General features: G+C 54.2%; 3 protein-coding genes across 3 annotated transcripts in view; 1 reads left to right on the forward strand and 2 right to left on the reverse strand.

Moving 5' to 3' along the window:
• Window positions 1–3167, forward strand: part of ARHGAP9 (Rho GTPase activating protein 9) — a 7927-nt gene extending 4760 nt beyond the window's left edge. Inside the window, exons 12-18 of the mRNA XM_029953498.1 lie at window positions 87–194; window positions 540–638; window positions 820–897; window positions 1044–1097; window positions 1353–1487; window positions 2160–2265; window positions 2872–3167. Of these exons, the coding sequence (XP_029809358.1) occupies window positions 87–194; window positions 540–638; window positions 820–897; window positions 1044–1097; window positions 1353–1487; window positions 2160–2265; window positions 2872–3043 (752 nt within the window). The 3' untranslated portion in view covers window positions 3044–3167. The remainder of the gene's footprint in view (window positions 1–86; window positions 195–539; window positions 639–819; window positions 898–1043; window positions 1098–1352; window positions 1488–2159; window positions 2266–2871) is intronic.
• A 140-nt stretch (window positions 3168–3307) lies between these two features.
• On the reverse strand, window positions 3308–13494 carry GLI1 (GLI family zinc finger 1). Its single transcript, XM_029953488.1, has 12 exons — window positions 13408–13494; window positions 10503–10626; window positions 10183–10275; window positions 9742–9937; window positions 9336–9480; window positions 8898–8987; window positions 8674–8811; window positions 8200–8349; window positions 7230–7394; window positions 6524–6754; window positions 5690–5957; window positions 3308–5254 (listed from the first exon to the last, which is right to left on the reverse strand). Exons 2-12 carry the CDS (start codon window positions 10597–10599, stop codon window positions 3510–3512), a joined length of 3318 nt encoding a protein of 1105 aa, XP_029809348.1. The 5' UTR covers window positions 10600–10626; window positions 13408–13494; the 3' UTR covers window positions 3308–3509.
• A 3179-nt stretch (window positions 13495–16673) lies between these two features.
• Window positions 16674–18197, reverse strand: INHBE (inhibin subunit beta E). The gene is made up of 2 exons (XM_029953162.1): window positions 17900–18197; window positions 16674–17605 (listed from the first exon to the last, which is right to left on the reverse strand). Exons 1-2 carry the CDS (start codon window positions 18195–18197, stop codon window positions 16854–16856), a joined length of 1050 nt encoding a protein of 349 aa, XP_029809022.1. The 3' UTR covers window positions 16674–16853.
• Between the last annotated feature and the right edge of the window lie 3069 nt (window positions 18198–21266).

Here is a 21266-nt window from a genome sequence, read left to right on the forward strand (position 1 = left end):
GGTCCTCGGGTGGGCGGGGCGCGGGGGCGCGTCCCCAGCTCGGTCCCGGCGGCCGCTCGCGCCCTGATGCCACCTGCCTCCTGCAGGTCGCAGTACTGAAGGAAACGAGCAGAACCGCGTGCGGAGCAAACTAAAGCGGCTTATCGCCAAGAGACCACCCTTGCAGAGCCTGCAGGAGCGGGGCCTGCTGCGAGGTGAGGTGGGCTGGGCCGGCTCTCACCATTCTCCTTCGTACCTGCTGTAACATATTTGCAAACACTTTCATATTCCTGATCTGGGCATCAGCCCACTTCGTGGATGAGGAGATTTCGGTGAGACTCAGAGTAGAACTTCCCAGAACTAGGTCAGTGGTCTTTCTGAGACCACTACTGTCCCGTCCACTGCTTATTTTTTTGGGAAGGGGTGTACCTCCTAGCGCACAAGCCTAGAAAAGGCAGCCAGGAGGGCCAGCCCAACTTTAGGGTGAAAACCTGGGCTGAGCAAAGTTAACAGGGGCGATGCTGCCACTGGCTTCCCAACTCATCTCTGTGCTTCTCCAGACCAGGTGTTCGGATGCCAGCTGGAATCACTGTGCCAGCGGGAAGGAGACACCGTGCCCAGCTTCGTGCAGCTCTGCATTGCGGCTGTGGATAAGAGAGGTCACTTTCCAGAGACCACACAACCCTCCCCTTCCAACAGGCTGAGGCCTAGAGTTCCCCCCCCCCCCTGCCCAGTCTTCCTTCTGCATCATTTCTCTCTCCACCCTGGGATCTCTCACCAGTCCTCACCACATACAATTTAGAGCAAAAATCCTCATGTGCTCCCTGCCTCATCTCCCAGGTCTAGATGTAGATGGCATTTACCGAGTGAGTGGGAACCTGGCGGTGGTCCAGAAACTTCGCTTCCTGGTGGACAGAGGTAAGAAGACTTACAGGCAAGTGGTGGGACTTAGAATTTCATGCCTCGGAACCACAGGCGGTTCTCAAAGAGGGAGCGGGCAGAACAGGGAGATCTGGCTAGAACTGCATGACTTAGCTCTTGATCTCTTCTCATCCATGTTGCAGAGCGGGCGGTCACCTCCGATGGGAGGTATGTGTTCCCAGAACAGCCAGGACAAGGTACTTACATGGAAGGCTCCTCGGACCCTTAAGTCATCTGACATCCTCCCTGCTCCCTGTGGATCTCTCCATTTCTTGCTCCTGGGAGGGTTGTCCCCAAGCCCACCTCTGCTGCCTTGCCCCTCTGTGGACCTCCTAAGTATTCCTGTGGTCTGCCTTACCTGGATCTTCTCCCAAACTCCTGACCTCTCTGTTTTTGGCTCTCTCTGGCCCTTTATAAGTCCTGAGCCCCTCTGTACCTCCTTCTCCTCCCAGAGGGCCGATTAGATTTGGACAGTGCCGAATGGGATGATATTCACGTCATCACTGGAGCACTGAAGCTTTTTCTCAGGGAGCTACCCCAGCCTCTGGTGCCCCCACTGCTGCTGCCCCATTTTCGTGCTGCCCTTGGTAAGGGATGAGTGCTTTGGGTAATACCCTTAGTATGAGGGTGGGACATGAAAGCTAAAATATAGAGGTTCCCTTACACCCTTCTATTCCATCCTGAGCACAGAGATGGAAAATGACTTTAAAAAATTATTTTGTAATGTTTTATTATTGAGAGAGACAGTACCAGCAGGGAAGAGGCAGAGAGAGAGGGAGACACAGAAACCCAAGACGGCTCCAGGCTCTGAGCTGTCAGCACAGAGCCCGACATGGGCTCAAACTTGTGAACTGCGAGATCATGACCTAAGCTGAAGTCAGATGCTTAAACAGATTGAGCCACTCAGGTGCCCAATAACTTTCAGTTCCTATGCCAACTCCGTGTTTTTTTGTGAATGGTTAGAGGGCTAAGTTATAAAGAATTCTAAAGCAGTTGAGAGGGGTAGACTGGCTCAGTCAGTGGAGCATGGGACTCTTGATCTCAGGGTTGTGAGGTTGAGCCTCATGCTGGGTATAGAGATCACTTAAAAATAAAATCTTGAAAAAAAAAATAAAGCTGCAGTTGGGCTCAGTGAAGAAGAAAGCTGTGGTAGATTAATAATGTCTTCCATGGGGATGGGAAAAAGTAGCGAGTTTACCCCCCTGCCCAAGCATCTTGTTGACCTCACCCCTATGCCCTTCCCTTCACTCTCTCTCTAGCACTCTCTGAATCAGAACAGCGCCTCTCTCAAATACGAGAATTAATAGACTCAATGCCCAAGCCCAACCGTGACACACTGCGGTACCTCCTGGAGCACCTGTGCAGGTCAGGAAGACCCAACGTCTCTGTGTGTGCTGAGGGAGGTGGGATGGGGTGTGCCGCAGGGACCCGGTTCAGATGTAGTGAAGGTAGGAAATACCTACCTTCCTCACCTATTTAGTGGGCAGATGGAGGAAACAGGCAACCTCTGTTCAGGGCATCAAGTGGGGAAAAGGGGATCAAGAGAAGCCCAGGGATGCTTTGAGAGAAATGAGGGAAATCTGACCTCTTCCTTTCCTCTGTCTCTTTGTCTCCTGTTGGAACAGTGGTCATGGCTCATTTGGCTAGCTGGGCCTGGGCGGTGACTTCTGAAAGAGGATAGCCATTTGAATTAGAGTCTCCCAATCTGTGAGCAAAGAGGACTGTAGGGGCAGTCTCTGAAGCTGGGAAGAGGCGAACATATCCTAGGTTGTATATTCAACTTGTATCCTGAAGGTTTCTCTACTGGTGCGATCTCCATTGCCCTTGAGGCTCTCTGCTTGGTTTCCTTCAGCCACCACAGGGAGAGGTCCCAAGGCAGACTCTTTCCTGCTCACGCCTTTGAAGGGTTAGATTTATTTGAAGTGATGAAACTTCTGCCTTATATCTCCTTCTCTTGACCTTTGCCCACAGGGTGATAGCACACTCAGATAAGAACCGCATGACCCCCCACAACCTGGGAATTGTGTTTGGGCCAACCCTCTTTCGCCCAGAGCAGGAGACATCTGACCCAGCAGCCCATGCCCTCTACCCTGGGCAGCTAGTCCAGCTCATGCTCACTGACTTTACCAGCCTTTTCCCCTGACTGGTGCAAGAAAGAAGAGAAAACATGTTTCTCCTCATCTCTGTTGGGTACCCTTCGGTGGGGTTGGGGACAGTGGGTGTTCTGTTTTGAGGACACCCCATTAAATCCTATGTCTTCCGTGACAGTGCCTTTGTGAGTCTGACCTGAGGGATTTGGGATGGGGTGAGGGAGCCTCTCTAAAGAGGGAAGTGGGTGGATTAACCCCTGCTTCTCTTGTTCCCTGTCATCACCTCTCCGCCAAGAGAGTAACATGGAAAGCTGGGCTCTTTCTGATGCAGTTCCTTTATTATCCAGAACAGTGTCAGTATCAAATTCCTCCCCCAAACATATACAGAAGGTATACAGCCCCAACCCATACCCCCCATCCCTGGGGCATCCCAGGGGCTATGGCTCCTCCTCCCAACTTCTCTGTGGGGATGGAGACCCTTCAGGAAATGGATCTGTGATTACTGGGATTCCCCACTCTTTAGGCACTAGAGTTGAGGAATTGTGTCTCCCCAGGCAGGGATCCCAGTAAGATACTCATGTTGCCCACAGCCATGTTGGGGGGCCCAGAGGGAGGTGAGGTTTGTTCAGAGCTGTCCCCCTGATCATGGGAAGGAGGAGGACTCAGCCCCTGGGCCTCATCCAGAATAGCCACAAAGTCCAGCTGAGTGTTGTCAAGGTCAAGAGAGTCCAGAGGGTTGCACACCTGCCCTTCAGGAGGAGCGTACAAGGCAGGACCCCCTCCCAGCCTGCCCACTTCAGGATGACCACAGCTGGGGTTGGTGCCCCCTGCCTTGAGGGTCCCATAGCAAGTGGTCAGTGGGGGCAGAAGTCGGGGTGGTGCTGCTGCTCTATGGGAAACCTTGTTTGTCCCCACTGCAAAATTTTCATGGCATGGTGGAGGGGTGGGATAGGAGCCTGACTTGTGACTGGGCAAGTTAGGTGCAAAGCCAGGTCCATATGTGGCCAATGGGGCCTTGGCAGGGCTTGGGCTAACCTGGGAACCCCCCAGAAACTTGGGACTCTGGTAGAGAGGTTCCTGGACTGGGGGATCTCCCCTGCCCCCAGCCTCCCATAGCAGTTCCTGTTGAGACTGAACATAATTACACACAAGCTGAGCCTTGAGTTGTCCAGCGGAGTGAGTGGGGGAATCAAAATCCAGGCCAGGCCTGGGTTCTGAAGAAAGATAATCAGAGGGTGGTTGGGTATAGGCACTTGACTGGGGGTACTGGGGAGGGGGAGGCTGGGGGTAGTGGGAGAACAGAGGCTGTGGGCGAGGAGGCCCCTCGCTGGGGTGGGCATTGAGGCAGGGTGCCAGTCCTGTGGAATCAGAACCCACTGGACACCCCTGTTCTGGCTTGACCTGCACTTGTCCATAATGTTCAAGACGAGGACACTGGCTGTAGACTCCAGCTGGAGCCTTGGGGCTTGGGTACAGCCCAGAGTGGGAAGGGAACTCACCCCATGGTTCAGGGGTGGGTTCAGGATAGGAGACCTGCTGGGGACAGGGATTTGGCCCATAGTTGGTGGGCGGACCAGGCCCAAGAGGTAGGGAGCCTGGACCCCTAGCTCCATAAGGCTCAGCCACTGCCCCCTCAGGTCCCCCATATCCCAAAGTATCAGTAGGTGGGAAGTCCATATAGGGGGTCAGACCACTGCCTATCATGGAGGCCCCACCTTCTGGCTCCTCCCGTAGCCCTCTGGTATCCATGGCAACATTCTCAGTGATGCTGGGGGGCTGAGGTGAGTAGACAGTGGTTGGGAGTTGGGGATCGAAGTTCCGTCCTCCCCCTGCCACAGTGGGGGGTGTGTGGACACAGCCCAAGCTCTTGAACCGCTGGACTCTGGCTGGGGCAGGGCGGTCAACAGCCCGGGCTGGGTCACTGGCCCTCCGGGTGACCCCTACATTGGGGTTGTATCCTGGATACTCAGCTTGGCTTCTCCAGGAAGGTGCAGGAAGATTGCCCATCTGATCCAGGCTGGGTGCTGTCGTGGGTGGGGTACCACCTCCCCTGGCTGAAGCATATCTTGCCCGGAGCAGGTAGTGCTGGGCAGGGGTGAGGCCAGGCAAAGAAGGTGCCCCATTCTCTGGTGGGGAGCCAGGGGGAAAAGGGGAGGCCAGGGAGGAGCGGCGGCTGACAGTATAGGCTGAGCTGACACTGCTGGAACTGCTGCTGCGGCGGTCAAGAGAAACTGGGGGACCCAGACGGCGGGACACAGGGGTGCCTACAAGTGATAAGGAGAAAGGGCAGGATGGTCAGGGGAGCCCTCTGCATCTCATGGGGACAGCCTTGTCCCGGAATCCCAGGGACAGTCTCCTTAACACAGACCTCCTGGGTTCAAATTTGCACTTAGTTCTGTAACTTTGGACAATCAGTTCCATCTCCTCCCATGCCCTTTCTACATCTGGGTAACCAGGGATTCAGAACCACCATGAACAGTTGTATAGGTTGCACACTGCACAGTCCTAGGGGACAGCATTCACATTATAGACTTTGTAGGTCACAGTTACCTGATAGATGGAAGGAAGTGTCTTGAAGAAAGGGGGCCTTTTCCTAATTGTACAAAGGTGCTATAGGGCAGCCTGAGGGGTGAAATCCTCCCAACTTCAGAGGAGGTCCAGATCTCAGCCTAGCAACTATTCTCACACCCAGGTCTCACCAGTATGGGTCAGGCTGGGCAGTTTGAGGCCCCGGGGTCCTATTGGCCGAAGCTGATGTAGCTGGTCCAGTCTGAGGTTCTCAAGGCGGCGAAGAGTGGACAGGCCGGTGCCAGCAATGCAAGGCCCCTCATCCAAGCTGGACAGGTCCTCGGTGCTGCCCCCTGCATTTCCAGTCATTTCCACACCACTATCTGTATTAGCTGCACTGCCTGCTGGGGAGTGGTCGCTGCTGCAGGACGACTGGGCTCCAGGGCTGGGCTGTGGCTTCTGTGGGGAAAACGAGGTCTGAGGGTGGCCCCTCCCCACTTCCCTCCCAGTTCCCTAAACTTGGCTAAAGCCCCTGTTTGGACTGAGGGGAGGCTTATAGATATAGGGAGGATGAGGGGCGGGGCAAACTGGAGAGATTTTGAGGAGAAAAGCCTAGACTGGAGCACAGACCTCCTGGGTTCAAATTTGCACTTAGTTCTGTAACTTTGGACAATTAGTCTATGCCTGAGTTTCATCATCTGAAAATGCGGAGAGTAAGTCCCTTTTTCATGAAGTTGTTGTAAGTATATGAAATTATCATCGTATTACATGTTAATTACATATGTAAACCATGCATAAATTAGAGTAATATGCTCAGCCCCATAAAAGCGTTTGTTAAACCAATTAATTAATTACACTAAAATCTCTCAATTTGGGGTAGCCCAAGGAGCACCACTGGCATAAGAGACTGGAGGACTGTCCACAGAAGACAGATTTACAGAGGACATGGAAGAATTGGAAGGGACTACAAGAACGTGGGCAGGGCAGATGGGGCATGTAGGCAGGGGTAACCCAGGCCAGCTCACCATGGTGCCCTCTGGCACGGTCAGTCTGCCCTCTTCCCTGATGGGGGCTCCATCCCGCTCCCTCTTGGGCTCCACTGTGGAAAGGGATGGTGCCCTGGGCAGGGGGCCGTCTCCTCGGTGCCGCTTGGTCACGTGGGCATCAGGACCGTGCACTGTCTTGACATGTTTCCGCAGTGAGCTGGGATCTGTGTAGCGTTTGGTGCAGCCAGGGAGCTTACACACATATGGCTTCTGTTGAGTGGACAGTGAAGACAGAAGGCAAAGAAATCAAAGTGGGAGAGTGCAGAAGGAATGGGAAGAAGAGGTGGCATCGTGAGGGGACAAGGGGGTCAGGGAGAAATGCACAGCACCCAAGGAATTAAGGAGGATGGGACCTTGGAGTAAAAAACGAGAGGGTCAAGGGGAAGATTAGGAAATCTGACAGCCCAGGTCTGTGAGGCCTCCAAAGGTCAGGAGTTGAAGGGACCAGGTGTCTCCTCTAGTTAGAATGGGTCTATTTAGGTTGGCCCTTTGGTCGGTTAGAGGTCAGGGGTGGAATGGTAAGTGGAAATTCTTGGTTTCAGAAAGGCCTTATCTGCGTGAATTAGGTTGTAGGCGGGAAACTCACCTCCATGAAATGGGGGCTGGGCTAAGGGATTTCTTATGGGGGAATCTCCCCAGTAGCTGGATTCTCAAGTGGGGAGGGTCTCTTAGGTGGGGCATTCACCTCATTGGAGTGGGTCCGATTCTGGTGCTTGGCTCTGTCACTGGCATTGCTGAAGGCTTTACTGCAGCCCTCGTGCTCACACATGTATGGCTTCTCACCCGTGTGTGACCGCAGGTGTGTCTTCAGATTTTCAAGGCGTGAGTATGACTTCCGGCACCCCTCAAACTAGGGGGTGTTGGGGGTCAAAAGATAGCTCTCAGACAGAAGGACATGGAGATTAGAAGAACTGTAAATCTTAAAAGGGGCGTGCATCAGAGAATAAAACTCAAGATGGGAGAGCAGTTCCCAAAATTCAGGGACAAAGGCAGGCAAGAGCTGGGAAAACATGAGCTAGAGTCACTCTAGTTACAGGGACATGGAGCTGAGGCAATGAGCATCTCCTGGTCAAGCCAGAGCAGATCTCCCTGTACAAGGCTCTTACACTGCCTCAGGATGGGGTCATCCGGGAGTGTATTATGTTCTTTGCACAGAGCTTCTCCATTGGGTAGGGTAGTAGGCACCGTGCCAAGGGCCCAGAGTACTTTCAGAGCCCACAAAATGTTTTAACTTCTTTTATTTTTACTTATTCATTTATTTGAGGAAGAGAGAGAGTGTGCACACTTGTGGTGAAGGGGCAGAGAGAGAGAGACTCTTAAGCAGGCTCCATGCCCAGTGGACATGAGACCATGACCTGAGCTGAAGTCAAGAGTTGGATGCTCAATCAACTGAGCCCCCAGGCGCCTCTAATTCCTTTTAAAAACAAGGGGAAAATAGCCTTTAGGTCCAAGGAAGTGTCTGAATTAATATGCAGTACCAATACATTCATTTTTATACTAACAGTCATAAAATACAATTTTTAAATATTTGTTTATGGAGGAAGTGGCCAATGAAGGCAAAAGTGCCTAGGACCCGTGAAAGTCATATGAGCTCTGCCTTGGTGAGAAGTCCCAATTTAGGGAGGGATCCTGAGCTTGAAAAGTGGGTGCCTCACCGTGCACTTGTGTGGCTTCTCGCCCGTGTGTCTGCGCATGTGGACCACCAGCATGTACTGGGCTTTGAAGGGCCTCAGCTCCCTGGAGCAGCCCCCCCAATGGCACACGAACTCTTTCCGCTCCCCATGGATGTGCTCACTGTTGATGTGCTGAAGGAGGAGACACAGAGGCTCTCTGAGCTTCCCTATGCCACCAAGACCCCAACAGACCTTCCCTTGACCTCCCCATCTCACCATATTCCCTCAAAGCTTCACTTCATGGGGGAAGAAGGGGCAGAAAGAACATCAGAGCCCGCGTCTCAGTCCTTCCAAGCTTCTAAAACAAAGCTATAGCTCCTAAGTTTCTACCTACCCCACTAGGCACTCAACCTCTGACCTCAGTATCCTGACCTCCTGGCCTTGGCCTAATCCCACAGGCCCCACCAGAATGTCCTCCAGGATCCAGCCAGCGTTCCTGTTACCCCCGGGGCTCACGTGCACCAGCTGCTCCTGGGAGTCAAATTCCTGGCTACAGCCATCCCAGCGGCAGTCAGTCTCATACACTGATTCAGGCTCAGGCTTCTCCTCTCTCTCCAGGTCCTCCCGCCCATCCAGCATGCCCAGCAGGGGGTCCTAGGGCACAAGAGATAATCCTAGGGTCACTTGGGTGACAGCTTTTGTTTACCTTAGGTTTCAGAGGTAAAGTCATCCCCTCTTACCTGCGTGCCTGTGGAGTTGGGGCTGGACATATCACCCTCCAAGGGCTCCTCTGGGCACTTGCTAACCAGCAGGTCCAGCTCAGACTTCAGCTTCCCCAGGGGAAGAGGTGAGGGTGATGAAGGTAGAAGTGGGCAGAAGGAAGGGAGAGCCCAGCCAGGTCTTCCTGCCCTACGTGCCCCCACCCAAGCTGCTGGAACCCCTGGCTTTAGAAGAGGTTTCCTCCTCAGACTGCACTGGGATGGGCAAAAGGTGGGGGAGCTCACTTGGAAGAGTCTGATTCAGCCCCAAGAAGTGAACCCCCACAACAATACCCCTTTATTTTCCTGGCACTGAAAACTTTTACATCCCTTGTCCTTCCTTCACTTTACCCCGTAAAGTCCACCACCACCCACCAGTCTGAGCTGAGGGGAATCGGGTGGCAATATGAGGATTCTCACCTGGCAAGTTGGGAGGGGTCCCCGGGACTGAGGATGCGGCATCATCCCACCCTGGGTGGGGTCATGGGGACCACAAGGCTGGACCCCGAAGGAAGGCGAGGTCCCTTTTTGGTGATTCATCTGGGGTGGGAATCCCAGAGATGGGCTGAGGAGGAGGAGGAGGAGGAGAGGCAGTTACTTAGGACTATCATCTCAGAAAGTTGCAGGAGCTCTTGGGTTATTTGGAGTGTTTCTGAAAGGTGGTATGGGAAGTGGCTGAGGCAGTCCCTGGGAAGCGCTGAGGAGGGCTTCAACATCTTTGGAATGATAAGGATTCAAATAGGGTCAAGTGCTTTGGAGGCCTTGAGGCTTTTAGTAGGGTTTGGTTGGGTCTTTAGGGGGCCTCTTAGCCCAAGGCTATCTGCACCTCATGGTGCCGATGGAGAGGTGACCATAGGAGCCCCCCGGAGATGTGCAGCGTGAGTTGATGAAGGCCACAAGGGAGCTGGGTGAGGTGCGGATAACTGTCTGCAGGTCCAGGCTGGTGTCCGACAGAGGTGAGATGGAGAGTGCCCGCTTCTTGGTCAACTTGACCGCACTTCGGGGAGGAGGAAAGAGTGGGGCTGGGGCAGGAAACAGGGAAGATAGCTATAGTAAATGGGGGGGCATGTCTCCATACTCTGCTTTGCTGACTCTGCTTTGCTCTACTGACCCCATCTGTGACTTCTTGATCATGCCCTGACTCCTTGCTCCAATCTCCAAGCAATTCCTCTTCCAAGTTAGATCCTCTGCCCACCCCCACCCGCTTTCTCATTTAGAACAAGTCCCAGAGGGGAAGAAAGGGAAGAAATATTGCCTGAGGCCTCACCCTCAGTGCAGCTGTTGGTCTCCCTGGCTGGCCCATAACTGTGGGGGCCAGACATGAGGTTGGCCTGGTGGCAGAAGGGCAGACCAGGCAGTCCTAGAAAAGAGAGACAGCCAGAATGAGAAATAGGAATGGGGGACACATAAGGCCTCACCTTGAAATCCCATGAGAGGCCTGATCCCATATTTTGAGCCTATATGACACAAAGCCTCAACTCTTGTGGATTGGAAACTGGCATGGGGTAGGAAATGGAAGAGGGATCCCTGGGCCTGGTTGAGAGAGCCGTCAGTCCTCAAAACCTGGAGATTGATATTTGCACTGACCTTCTGTCCCCATGCTGGGGGCCTGACTGGGGAGGGGCCGGAGACAGCAGGGCTCGCCATAGCTACTGACTGGCGGTGGGGTCATCGAGTTGAACATGGTGTCTCAGAGGAGAGTGTGGGGACACTGCAGGAGGGGAAGGGAGATCTGCAAGTTATAAAGGCAGGAGGGAAATAGGGAAGGTTAGGTAACTAATTCAGATATAGAACCCTGGGCAGAATCCCTCTAAGACAACTGCCATGGGAAATCAAATTGAATCGAGCATCACTCAAATGGTGTGAGGGTAAGAAAAGAAGTCCCAAAGAGGCAGAGGCACTCCTGGGGATCTTGGTGGTAACTGAGTGGGATCTTTGCCTGGACAGTCTATGCATGTGTGCTTGGGTGGGTGGGGTGTGTCTGGACTAATTGAGCCTATATGAGTCTCAAGCGATTTTATACCATGGGCCCTCTATTTCTTATTGCTCTGACAATGGACCAGCTTTGAGGGGTGGGATGGGGGAACTCATGCTGAGCATCTAACTTCAAGCCCTTCGAAGCCCCCTTTCCCTTTCCTTAATTTGTTCCAGTCCAGGGACAACCTGCCTACAATTTCTCCAGTATCCAGCAGAGGGACCTCTCGCCACAGCCCAAACACTGGCTGATGGGGTCCGGAGGGAGCAAGGAAGATCTGCCTTTTTCTAAGGCAGAAACTGTATAAAAGGGGATAAGGTTTCTGAGGAAGCCTCCTGGCTCTGTAAAGTACAAAGACTGGAAACTGGTGTTATTCTGGGGTGGTTTGAATCTGGGCACCCATCTAATTCTTTTGGTCTATTTTGCGGCAACAGAATAGGGACTATAAGAGGCGGCTTTAGGAGAATGAAAAAACAAAGTCATCATACATTAGGGAAGAGATGTGAGAGAGGAGAGGGTGCTGCTCTTCGCTTTTCTCCTCAAACTCCAGTTTTTGTTCCACCCCGGGTTTTCTGGTCTCCCGGGACTGAGGGTGGGGTGGGGCGGGGTAGGGTGGAGGACAACCGGGAGCGGGCCGGCCGGCGCGGTGGGTGATCCTGGGATGCTGGGATTTAGGGTGAGGGCGGGGAGCGGAACCCGGACCCCAGGACCCAGCCCAAGCTCCGCAGCCTGGGTTGTACGCTTCCTAACGCCTCCTTTCCCTGCGCAGAGCTGGATCCCGCATCCAAGACCTCCCAACTCGACCTTGGCACTATGTGTCGGGGGGGGGGGGGGCACAGCTGGCTGGCAGCTGGATGGGGGGACATCTCTCCCGCCTCCTTCCTCTATGACTCACCCAGGGGAAGGAGGCGGGGGCTTGCAAACGACCCCCCAAACACTAAAGAAACTCCCCCAAACGTGCCTACCCAGTCACCTTTCAGTGCCACTGCCCAGCCGCAGGGGAGTCGCGATGTAAATGGGGCGACATCCCTCCTCGCCCACGCATGCCGCAGCCCACCCACGTCTCCCCTTCAACTGGTGACAGGAAAATTTCGCCAACTTTTCCAGCTTCAGTTAAGTTTTTCTGGGGTGTGGATGAAAGCGCAGGATGGGGCAGGGAGCTCTAGGGTTCCCCTGCTGGAGCCCTGAATCATCTTCTGTGTCTCCCTATTTTCCAGAGTCCCCCTCGCACCCCCGCTCCCCAACTCCCAGGAGTAGGCCACTCCCCCCTACTCCCGGTCCCGCCTTCCCCGCCCCCGTGCCTCCTCGGCCCACCCAAGTCGCCGCCGCAGGCTCTGGCTGCAGACAGCTCGGCTTCCCCCGCCCGCCCCGGGAGCCCAGTCGAGCGAGCCGTGGTGGAGGGAGGGCGCGGGGGGGCGGGGGGAGTTGAGAGGCGGGACACATTCTTCCCTCCTCCCCTTATTGCATCCCGAAAGCTGGTAGTGGTGTCCAGGGTGGGGGGCATTGTTGGAGAGTGGGTGTCCCAGTGGGTGGAAAAGAAAGAAGAATCCAGAAACTATAGGGACAGAAAGTGACTGGGTAAATAAGGTGTGTATGCAGAAAGGGAGGGTTTAGGACACCTTGGGTTCCTGATTATCACAGCTGGCTTCCTAAGGGTTAACCCCTCCAGACCCCCGGGAACCCCTGAGTGACGTCAAGGGCGGGGTCTGTACCGCCTGGCTGGGGAAGCCGGGGAGCTAATTGGGGAGGGGGGGTGTCTCTGGGCCCCGCCCCCATAGGGAAAACCACCCTAATTCCGGGCCTTTACAACTCCCCCGGGAAAATGCCTCGCCTTCCCCTTCCACTGGACGGTAAAGACCTGTCCTATGAAGACCCCAGTTCTCCAGCCCCCAAAACCTTACGTCCCCAGTCACTATGGGATCCCCTTTCCCTAATCCTGTCCCCAAAGCTAGCTGCCCAGGGCGGATTGTTTCGGGGTCACCGGGCCTGAAAGAGGCTTCAGAGCGGGGAGCAAGGGCAGGCAGGGTGGTCTGAGCCAGAGGAGGGGCCTCGGCCCCCAGCTCCTGTTTGGGGGGGGGGTGTGCAACGGGGATACATAGGCAAGCAGTGGCCAGTGGTCCCGCCCAGTCCCAGTAGGGGTCTCCCTGCGGCTGGCCCCAGCTGTCCTGGTGGTCCTGAGGTCAGAGGGTCAAGACAAGGTCTCCTCAGCTTCTCCTTAGCACCCAGGCCACAGCCCTTGGGACTCAGGAGTCGGAATTCCTCGGGGAGTCTTTCTAGGGCCTAAACTAGACACTGGGCCCTCCAGCCCCCTTCCTAGTCCAGAAGACACTCCTTTCCCCCAGAACACATGCACCAGCAAGCACAACTGTCACAGGACAGGTCAGGGTTCAAGCCTAGCCATCCCTTATTGGTTTTGTTGCCTCACACACCCATCCCCACCCCACCTAGGGCTCTCTCCTTAGCTGTTCCCTCCTTTCAGAAACACTGACGTCCTCCTGCCGGGCCGACGGGACACACCTGGAATTCCCTGTCTACCACGCAGACCTCCAGCTAGCCGTCCCTCCAGCCTCTTCATCCCACCTCATGAAAGTGAGATGTTTCTAATATATGGGAGAGGCGGAGACAGACAAAGAGATCCACGGTGGCCTGAGACAGAGACACAGAGACTGTCAGAAAAAAAAAAGATACAGAGAAAGGGAGATACAAATGAAAAAGTTCTTCAGACTTTCTATTTCTCACCCCAGGCTCTCCCACCCCCTTTTTGCCTCTGTGCCCCATGTCCCCCTCTTGGCTGGGCAGAGTCCCTCGCAAGCGGGGCATCCCCTCGGGCCCCCTCCCCCACTGCTCCCAGGTGGTCCCCCGCCTGCCCCCCTTCTCACCTCCTTCTGGGCGCTGGGCTCGGGATGCGCGGTCCAGGGCTAGAGTCTGGGCTGGGGGGTGTGCGGTGGGGAGGGGGGGCGGACAGGGCCACGGCAGCGCAGCCTCAGTGCCACCCCCCCCCCCCCTAACCTGGCCGCCAGCCCTCCCGCCGGCCCAGCCCGCCGGGCCGCGAGCCGGGACCACCCGCGAGAAGCGCAAACTTTTTTTTCCCTTTTGCAAAAACTTTTTCTCTCTCAAGCAGCTGGCGCGCCGCCGCTCTTCCCGCTCGCCTCTCACCTCCCTTCTACTTCCCTCCCTCTAGCAGTTCTGGAAGATGAGGCGGGGTAGCTAAAAGCAAGAGAGGGGGTGCCGGGCTTATTGCACCCCCAGGACCCCCAGGATCCTCCCCCTCCCTTGAGGGACCCTATACTGCCTCCCCGCCCCCCCGCGCTGAACACGCTGCTGGTGGTGCACAATAAATCCCGGCATGGATTCTTGGATCGGCTGCCCAGGAAAAGGCCCCCAACTAGAGCCTGAAAAAACTAAGAAGTATTGGGGGGAGGGGGGGACGCGCGGAGGCGACGAAAAAGTCCATTCGAGAAAGATAATATCGGAGGTAGTGTCATCGACTTTGGTTGGTGCTAACAAGCATTATGCCATCCTCTAGTTCATCTGCCGGTCTCACTCTTTCAACGGAACATGAAGGGGTTAGGAGAGATTTGGGGTTTGGTGCAAACAATACTGAAACAGCGTTGGCTAGTTAGTGAGGGGTCTATAGAGGATAAAAAAGAGTAGTAGTGGCTGAAGATCTGGGCGCAGAGTATGCGGTTCACAAGGTTTCTGAGGAACCCTGGGATGGAAGCACCGTTCCGCCGAGAACCCCCGCTCTTCTTCATCGCGTAGTCCTGGAGACAGCGGGCACCTCCACACCTCGGAGCCACAGGCTTTTAGCGCTTCCAGGCTGTCTGCTCCCTCTGCTGGCCTTTCTGGCACATGACACTCTCTCGGAGTCTGGAAGCAGAATAGACTGGGGGAGCTGAAGAAGGAGGATGCTTAACAAGTCCCCCCAGCAAAGCCCTCTTAGGAGCCCAGGGAGGGGATTGTATGAGCCCAAAGAAATGGAAAGGCACACTAGAAGAGGCTGCTTGTACAGAACGATAGTGTCTGATAGGGGAGTGCCCTGTCCCTTTGGATTTGTGTTGCCATGGTGACTGGATGCAGGGGAAGGGGCAGCTATTTTAGTCTCTCTGACCTTCCTTTAGGAGAAAGGGGAGAAAACGTAGTGAGAAAGAGGAGTCCCTTCCTTTCCTGTCACCCCTCAGACAGACCTCCCATATCCCAGCTCTGCTTCCAAGAACCACCTCCTTGGGCCTGGAAACTTAATAGGTTAACTGTTCAGACTGAGGGTCAAGGGGAGAAGGTGAAACTAGGGAGAGGTCTGAGGCCCTACAAATATAGGCAGGAACTAAGGGGAATCATAGAAGGAGTCCTGTCAGACCACCCCCTCCCCCATATGAATTTGGCCCAGACATCAGTTATACCCAAGACCAATGGTCACTGGAGAAGAAGGTAAGACCATCAGTCACCCTGCATATGTTCCTGTCCCAGCCATCTGCTTTTCCTTTCAGGGAAACTATTTTAGAGCCCACTGCTATTTTTTTCCCTCTTCACCCAGGTCTCTAGTCAGTGATTCTCAAACATTTTGATTTCAAGACCTCTACACACTCTTTTTTTTTTAAACAATATTTCATTTTATTCTCAATTCTCATTTTTCTTTTTTAAAAATTTTTAATGTTTTGTTAATTTTTGAGAGAGAGAGAGAGAGAGAGAGAGAGAGAGAAGGGGAGGTTCAGAGAGAGAGGGAGACACAGAATCCAAAGACAGGCTCCAGGCTCTGAGCTAGCTGTCAGCACAGAGCCTGATGTGGGGCGCGTACCGACAAACCGTGAGATCATGACCTGAGCCAAAGTCGGATGCTTAACTGACTGAGCCACCCAGGTGCCACTTTTTTTTTTTTTTAAAGTAGGCTCCATGCCCAATTGGGGCTTGAACTCATGACCCAGAGATTAAGAGCCACATGCTGTACTGCCAGACACCTCCCCTTTACACTCTTAACACTTATTGCATTTTTGTTTATGTGCTTCATATCAATGTACAATATTAGAAATGAAACTGAAAAAAAAGGTTTGTAACACAAGAGTACACAAACACATATCCCATTAACAATGATGTCAGAAAGATGATGTAATCACATGCCACATAGCCTCTGGAAAACTCCACTGTATACTTTTGAGATAATGAAAATAAAAAAGGCAATTAACATCTTAGTATTATTATGAAAATAGTTTTGACCTTGTGAACACTTGTGAAAAGGTCTCGGGACCTTTCAGGGGTCCCCAGACCTTACCATGAAAACCTATCCCTTTAGACTATCACCCTAGTCCTTCTTTATGACTTATACTTGTTGGGTTTTCCCCTAATTTTTATTAGGAAAGTGTAAACATTTGTCTTTCCAGTGTTTCCTGTCCCCCACTGGGAAAAAAACCAGGAAACTTCTTGGACTCAGCACCCCTCTCTCCTGATTCCCAATTCCGGGGCTCTCCCAAACACCTCGTCTTAGCCCCTGGCCCATCTCTTTCTTGACCCTCCCTTAGAGCTCTTCCACAGTTCCGACCCTTGGCCAGCCTGTTTCGCCTGTCCCAAGCCTGCTGGGACTTTGATCTGCTTCTTTCTTCCCTCACTTGAGGACTTTCTCTTCTTGAGAAAGACGAAATAATTTTTCTCTGCATTCTCCTTCCCTCCCTCCATCCCTCCCTCACTCTGCCACCTTTTCATAGGGGTTAGGGTAGGCAATCATGCTCTCTAGGTAGACTCTTTTAGAGAACACACTTTCCCCTTCTCCCCACACATCAACCAGCCTGGAATAAGCAAGAGTCTAGATGAGCAAGTGCCCCTTTGTGTCCCCTAGGGGTCAATCCAGTCATACTGCCACCCCACCCATTGGGTGGGAGTGGGGATCAGGAATCTAATGTCTCCAGCCACAGAAGCCCTTTGCCTGAGAACCCCCAACTGATCTCTTTACTCCAACTCCCCAGGTCCTCCTGCTAGCTGCAGCCACAGGCCTCCACCACCATATCTGGCACATCTGTCTTGACCACATTGCCATCACGGTCCAGGTAGAGGAGAGAGAGGGGTCTTCGAGCAGTAGGGACACAGCAGGAAGTACCCAAGGGCCAAGGGCTGTTGGCCTTGAGGAGGCTGAAGACAGCAGAATGGAAGGAGGCAGCAATGCCGGGGCTGCCTGCCAGGTGAGGGGGGCACTGTCCACTGCAGTAATTTAGCTGGTACCCCTCCGGCTGCAGGATCCAGTCTCGCCATCCCAATTCCTGGAAATCTACATAATGGTCTCGCCTGCAACATAAGGGGGTTTCAGGCTCACAGGTGGGGGTCCTCCTCCTGGCACGGCCTGCTCCAGGCCCATTGGGCCGGACCTTAAGCTCCAGGAAGGGCCGCTCCTCTCCTGCTGCGTCCAGGAGCAGCTGTCCAGCAGCAGTGGTGTTGGCTCCTTGGAGTCTGCAGTCGAGCTGGAGTTTCAGGACAGCGGACTCCTCCCCTCTCAGGCCACTAGAGGGCAGAGTCAGGGCGTGCCAGCCTGGGGTTGTCATCTGGTGCTCCGCCAGGAGGGTGCGCGACCCCCGGGGCCTCCTCCCTGGGTTCCACCTGAAGGTCCTCAAGGAGAGAGTGCCAGGAAAGGCGGGGAGCACGTGCAGCCAGAGGCGGGCGTGGTACAGGCGCTGGGACTGAGCTGTGGGCAGGTGGAAGGTGAGCGCTGAGCTGCAGGCCGAAGTGGAAGACTCTGCCAGAGAGATGGAGAAGGGACGGAGGAATGTGAGCAGATAAAGTCTCCTCTGAGACCCCTGCAAGTTCTGCCCACAGCTCTCTCCAGCACCTACCTTTAGGGGAAACCGGGACCGCCTTGGGTCCCCCATCCTCTGCAACCAGTCCCTGCCCCAACTTCTCCTCCCACACCCTGCACCGTCTGCCTTTTCTGTCAGTCTCCCGGGCCACCTCCCTCTCTCGGTCTGCTCTCTGCCTCTCTCTCTCTCTCTCTCTCTCTCTCTCTCTCTCTCTCTCTCTCTCCCTCACCCACCTGTGATGGTAGCAAAGCTGATGACCTCCTCCCCATTCGCTGGAGCCACACTTCCCAGCTGTAGTCTCCGGAGGGCTCTGGTCAGCGCTGCCTGGGGTGGAGGGTGAGTTATTTTGGGACGACTGGTCAGGTGTAGCCCCTCCAAGATCTGCTGCTTGGCTAGCTCCAGGACTAGAGCTCGCTCTGCTTGGGGCGCCAGGGTGGGGCCTCCGCAGGAGGGACAGATGGACCCTGCCCTCTGTGCCCACACCAGTGCCCACAGCAGCACCAGGTGGCGCTGGATATCGGGGAGCCCCATGCTCCTGGAGAATGACCCTGGGTTGGGTCGGGAGCCTCAGATGGCAGTGCTTCTTCTGTTGATGACTGCGTGGAAGCCAACAGAGGCACGGCAGCAGCGGACAGCAGTGTCACACCTACCCTTGGCCAAGGGTAGAGCCACCTGTCTTCTCCTTCCTGGGACTCAGGAAGGCAGTATGTGGATGGTCCTATGGGTAGCTGAGTTTAGCCCAGTTTGCCATTTGACCCTCATAGCTCGTGGCTGGTTACTGACTGGGGCCTCTTTAGAACTGCAGCCTGGGGCTCCCTCACTTAGTGGTCAGCCAGCAGACCTACCCTCTGAGCCCCAGGATTGGCCAGCTGTGCTGCCCATCAGGTCCCTGCAGTGGGGGGTGGAGGTTCCCCCCGCCCCAGCTCAAGTTTCACCATCTGGCCCTGGTCACTGAGTTTGAGGTGGGGTATGGGGGGGGCAATGTGGACACGCATGATGCAAGAAAGAGAACGATTTCACATGCTCAGTCCCCAAGGTCTGGGGCTCGGGGGAGGGACTGCATATGAGCAAGGTGGGGAGGGCCATTTTCTGCATACCTCTAGTCTTTCTACCTTGCCCAGCCACCTCTGCTGCAGTGGTTTTCATGGGGCAGGTGTGAGTTCCAATGGTTATTTCTCCAGGGTCTCTGGGCCAGGAGAACTCTGGTCTCTATTTCTAGCAATGGGGCTGGGACAGCAGGGAGAGGTTGTGGGTAGGAGAGGAACAGAGTCCTGCCCAGGCCAAGGTGGCAGTGCCACAGGGCACGGAAGTCACCTCGTGACCTTGCCTATGCTGGCTGCCCAGAGTCCAGTTGGACTGGAGCACAACGTGGAGGAGGGCTGGAGCATTGGGGGGAGGGGGGACACGTTGCTGCACTGTCTGAGGAGCCCAGAGAGGTAGGGTGGTGGTGATGCAATCTTAGAGCAGGGCAGAGTCCATCAAGGCTGGCAGAAGGGCATGGGACTTGGTAGGGCCCATACCCAGCTGCTAGTTCTCTTTAAGGGGGCTGTGAGAGTTTCCTAAATTTAGGGTATCCTGGAAGTGGTGCCAGGACTCTGTGAATTGGGACAGGAAATGGGAGGCATAAGGACTTCTCAGAGCAAAGCAAAATGAGTGCAGCAGCCTTAGTTCCAATCCCAGCCCTTCTTACCACACTTCCTCACTGGCTAAGTGGGAGGGCCATGGCCCCTCCACCTTGAACTTATGAGGGTTGACTTCATGCTAGCCTTTCTCTTTATGTCCCTGTTTCTTAAAGAAGCTAGAAAGAGGGGCACCTGGGTGGCTCAGTCTGTTGGGTAGCCGACTTCGGCTCAGGTCATGATCTCACAGTCCGTGGATTCGAACCCCGCAACAGCCTCTGTGCTGTCAGCTCAGAGCCTGGAGCCTGTTTTGGATTCTGTGTCTCCCTCTCTCTGCCCCTCCCCTGCTCACGCTGTCTCTCAAAAATAAATAAATGTTAAAAAATTTTAAAAATGTTAGAAGGAGGGGCACCTGAGTGGCTCAGTCCGTTGGGCAGCCGACTTCAGCTCAGGTCACAATCTCGCAGTCTGAGTTCGAGCCCCGCATCAGGCTCTGTGCTGACAGCTCAGAACCTGGACCCTGCTTCTGATTCTGTGTCTCCCTCTCTCTCTGCCCCTGCTTGTTCTCTGTGTCTCTCTCTCAAAAATAATAAACATTAAAAAAATAATAATAAAATAAATGTTAGAAGGAAAGAGGTTGATTTGAAAAAGTGCCCCTCCTCCATTTTACTAATCTCCCCTCTATTTAGCCAGTGGGGGCTGTCAAGGGACTACTAGATCTGACACCCTGGGGAAAAAAGTCATGCTTTGGGGGCTGGGCCTCAGTACCGCCTGTGTCCACCATGTGGCAGTGTAGTGCCATTGGACCACAGCTGGCTTAGCATTGACCCGCTTCTCAGGGAATGGGCTGCTCTGAGAAGTGGGGAGATGCAAATCGCTTCCCAGCCCCTCATTCCGGGGACTCTGTCTCTCCTACAGCAGACAGAGAAGCTGGTCCTGTGCTCTCCCCTCTCTCCATGCCGGAAGCAGAAGCTGTCATCAGGCCCCACGTCGCTGCACCTTTGGTTTTAGACCTCATCATATTGACACGTGGCAATGGAGCTTGGTGATGGGTGCCAGGCTCTTCCTAGAAACTCAGGTGGGGGTGGGGGCAAAGGGACAATGAGATGAGACTCTGAGACCCTACCCTCTTCTCCACATGTCTCCCCAGGTCAAAACATATTCAAACCCCTGTTCAGTTCTCTCCCCAGCTCCCAGCAACCTCTCTGATGGTTGAGGCTGATGAGTGACAGTCCTCTACCCCAAGGTCTGGAACACTGAAGTGCAAAGAAGATTCTGCCCACGGTTGGTATCTTAGAGGGCTTGCCTGTGGGTGCCAAGAGACAGAGTCAAGGGAAGCAGTACAAAGTGGCTGCAGAAATAGCTGACCCTACTTCTCCCCGGCCCTCTCTATCAGGTGCCCCCAATTTTCAGCTCTTCCTACCCTCTTGCTGCTGTGCCTGGCCTGGCCCTACCTCCCCACTGACACTTACGTCAGAACCCAGCTATAAATATGCTCTTAGCATCTTAGTCACTTTCCCCAAGAAGTGCTCCCAGGTTATAAATACCCCAGCCATCTGCCTCACAGGCCCGCCCTACCACCAACCTGGTTGGGTGCTGGGGGGGGAGGAGGGACAGGCTTGGGGGTGGGTAAGAAAGGAGAAGCCGGAGTGATTATCTTGCCCCAATGAGGAAAAACCCCGACTCAGTCTAGACTTAGGGGCCAAGAGGCTCTGGAAGAAAAGGTTTGGAAGAAGACAGACCCACCCTTTCCCCCTTTCATAAAAGACAGAGCCAAAAAGAAACAAAATAATGATTCCATGTTTATTTTAAAAGTTGTTATTTTGTTCATCTTGGATTTTTGGGCATTAGTTTTGGTGTTTTAAAAATATTGCGTTAAGACATCATTTATCTTAATTGATGAATTTCCTGGCACCCCCTTACAAGTAAGTGCCTTGTAAGTAAGTGCCTTACTTCCTGTCACCTCAGTCTTGGCCCTGGA

The sequence above is a fragment of the Suricata suricatta genome, chromosome 10, assembly GCF_006229205.1.
Source record: "Suricata suricatta isolate VVHF042 chromosome 10, meerkat_22Aug2017_6uvM2_HiC, whole genome shotgun sequence".
Lineage (NCBI taxonomy): Eukaryota > Metazoa > Chordata > Mammalia > Carnivora > Herpestidae > Suricata > Suricata suricatta.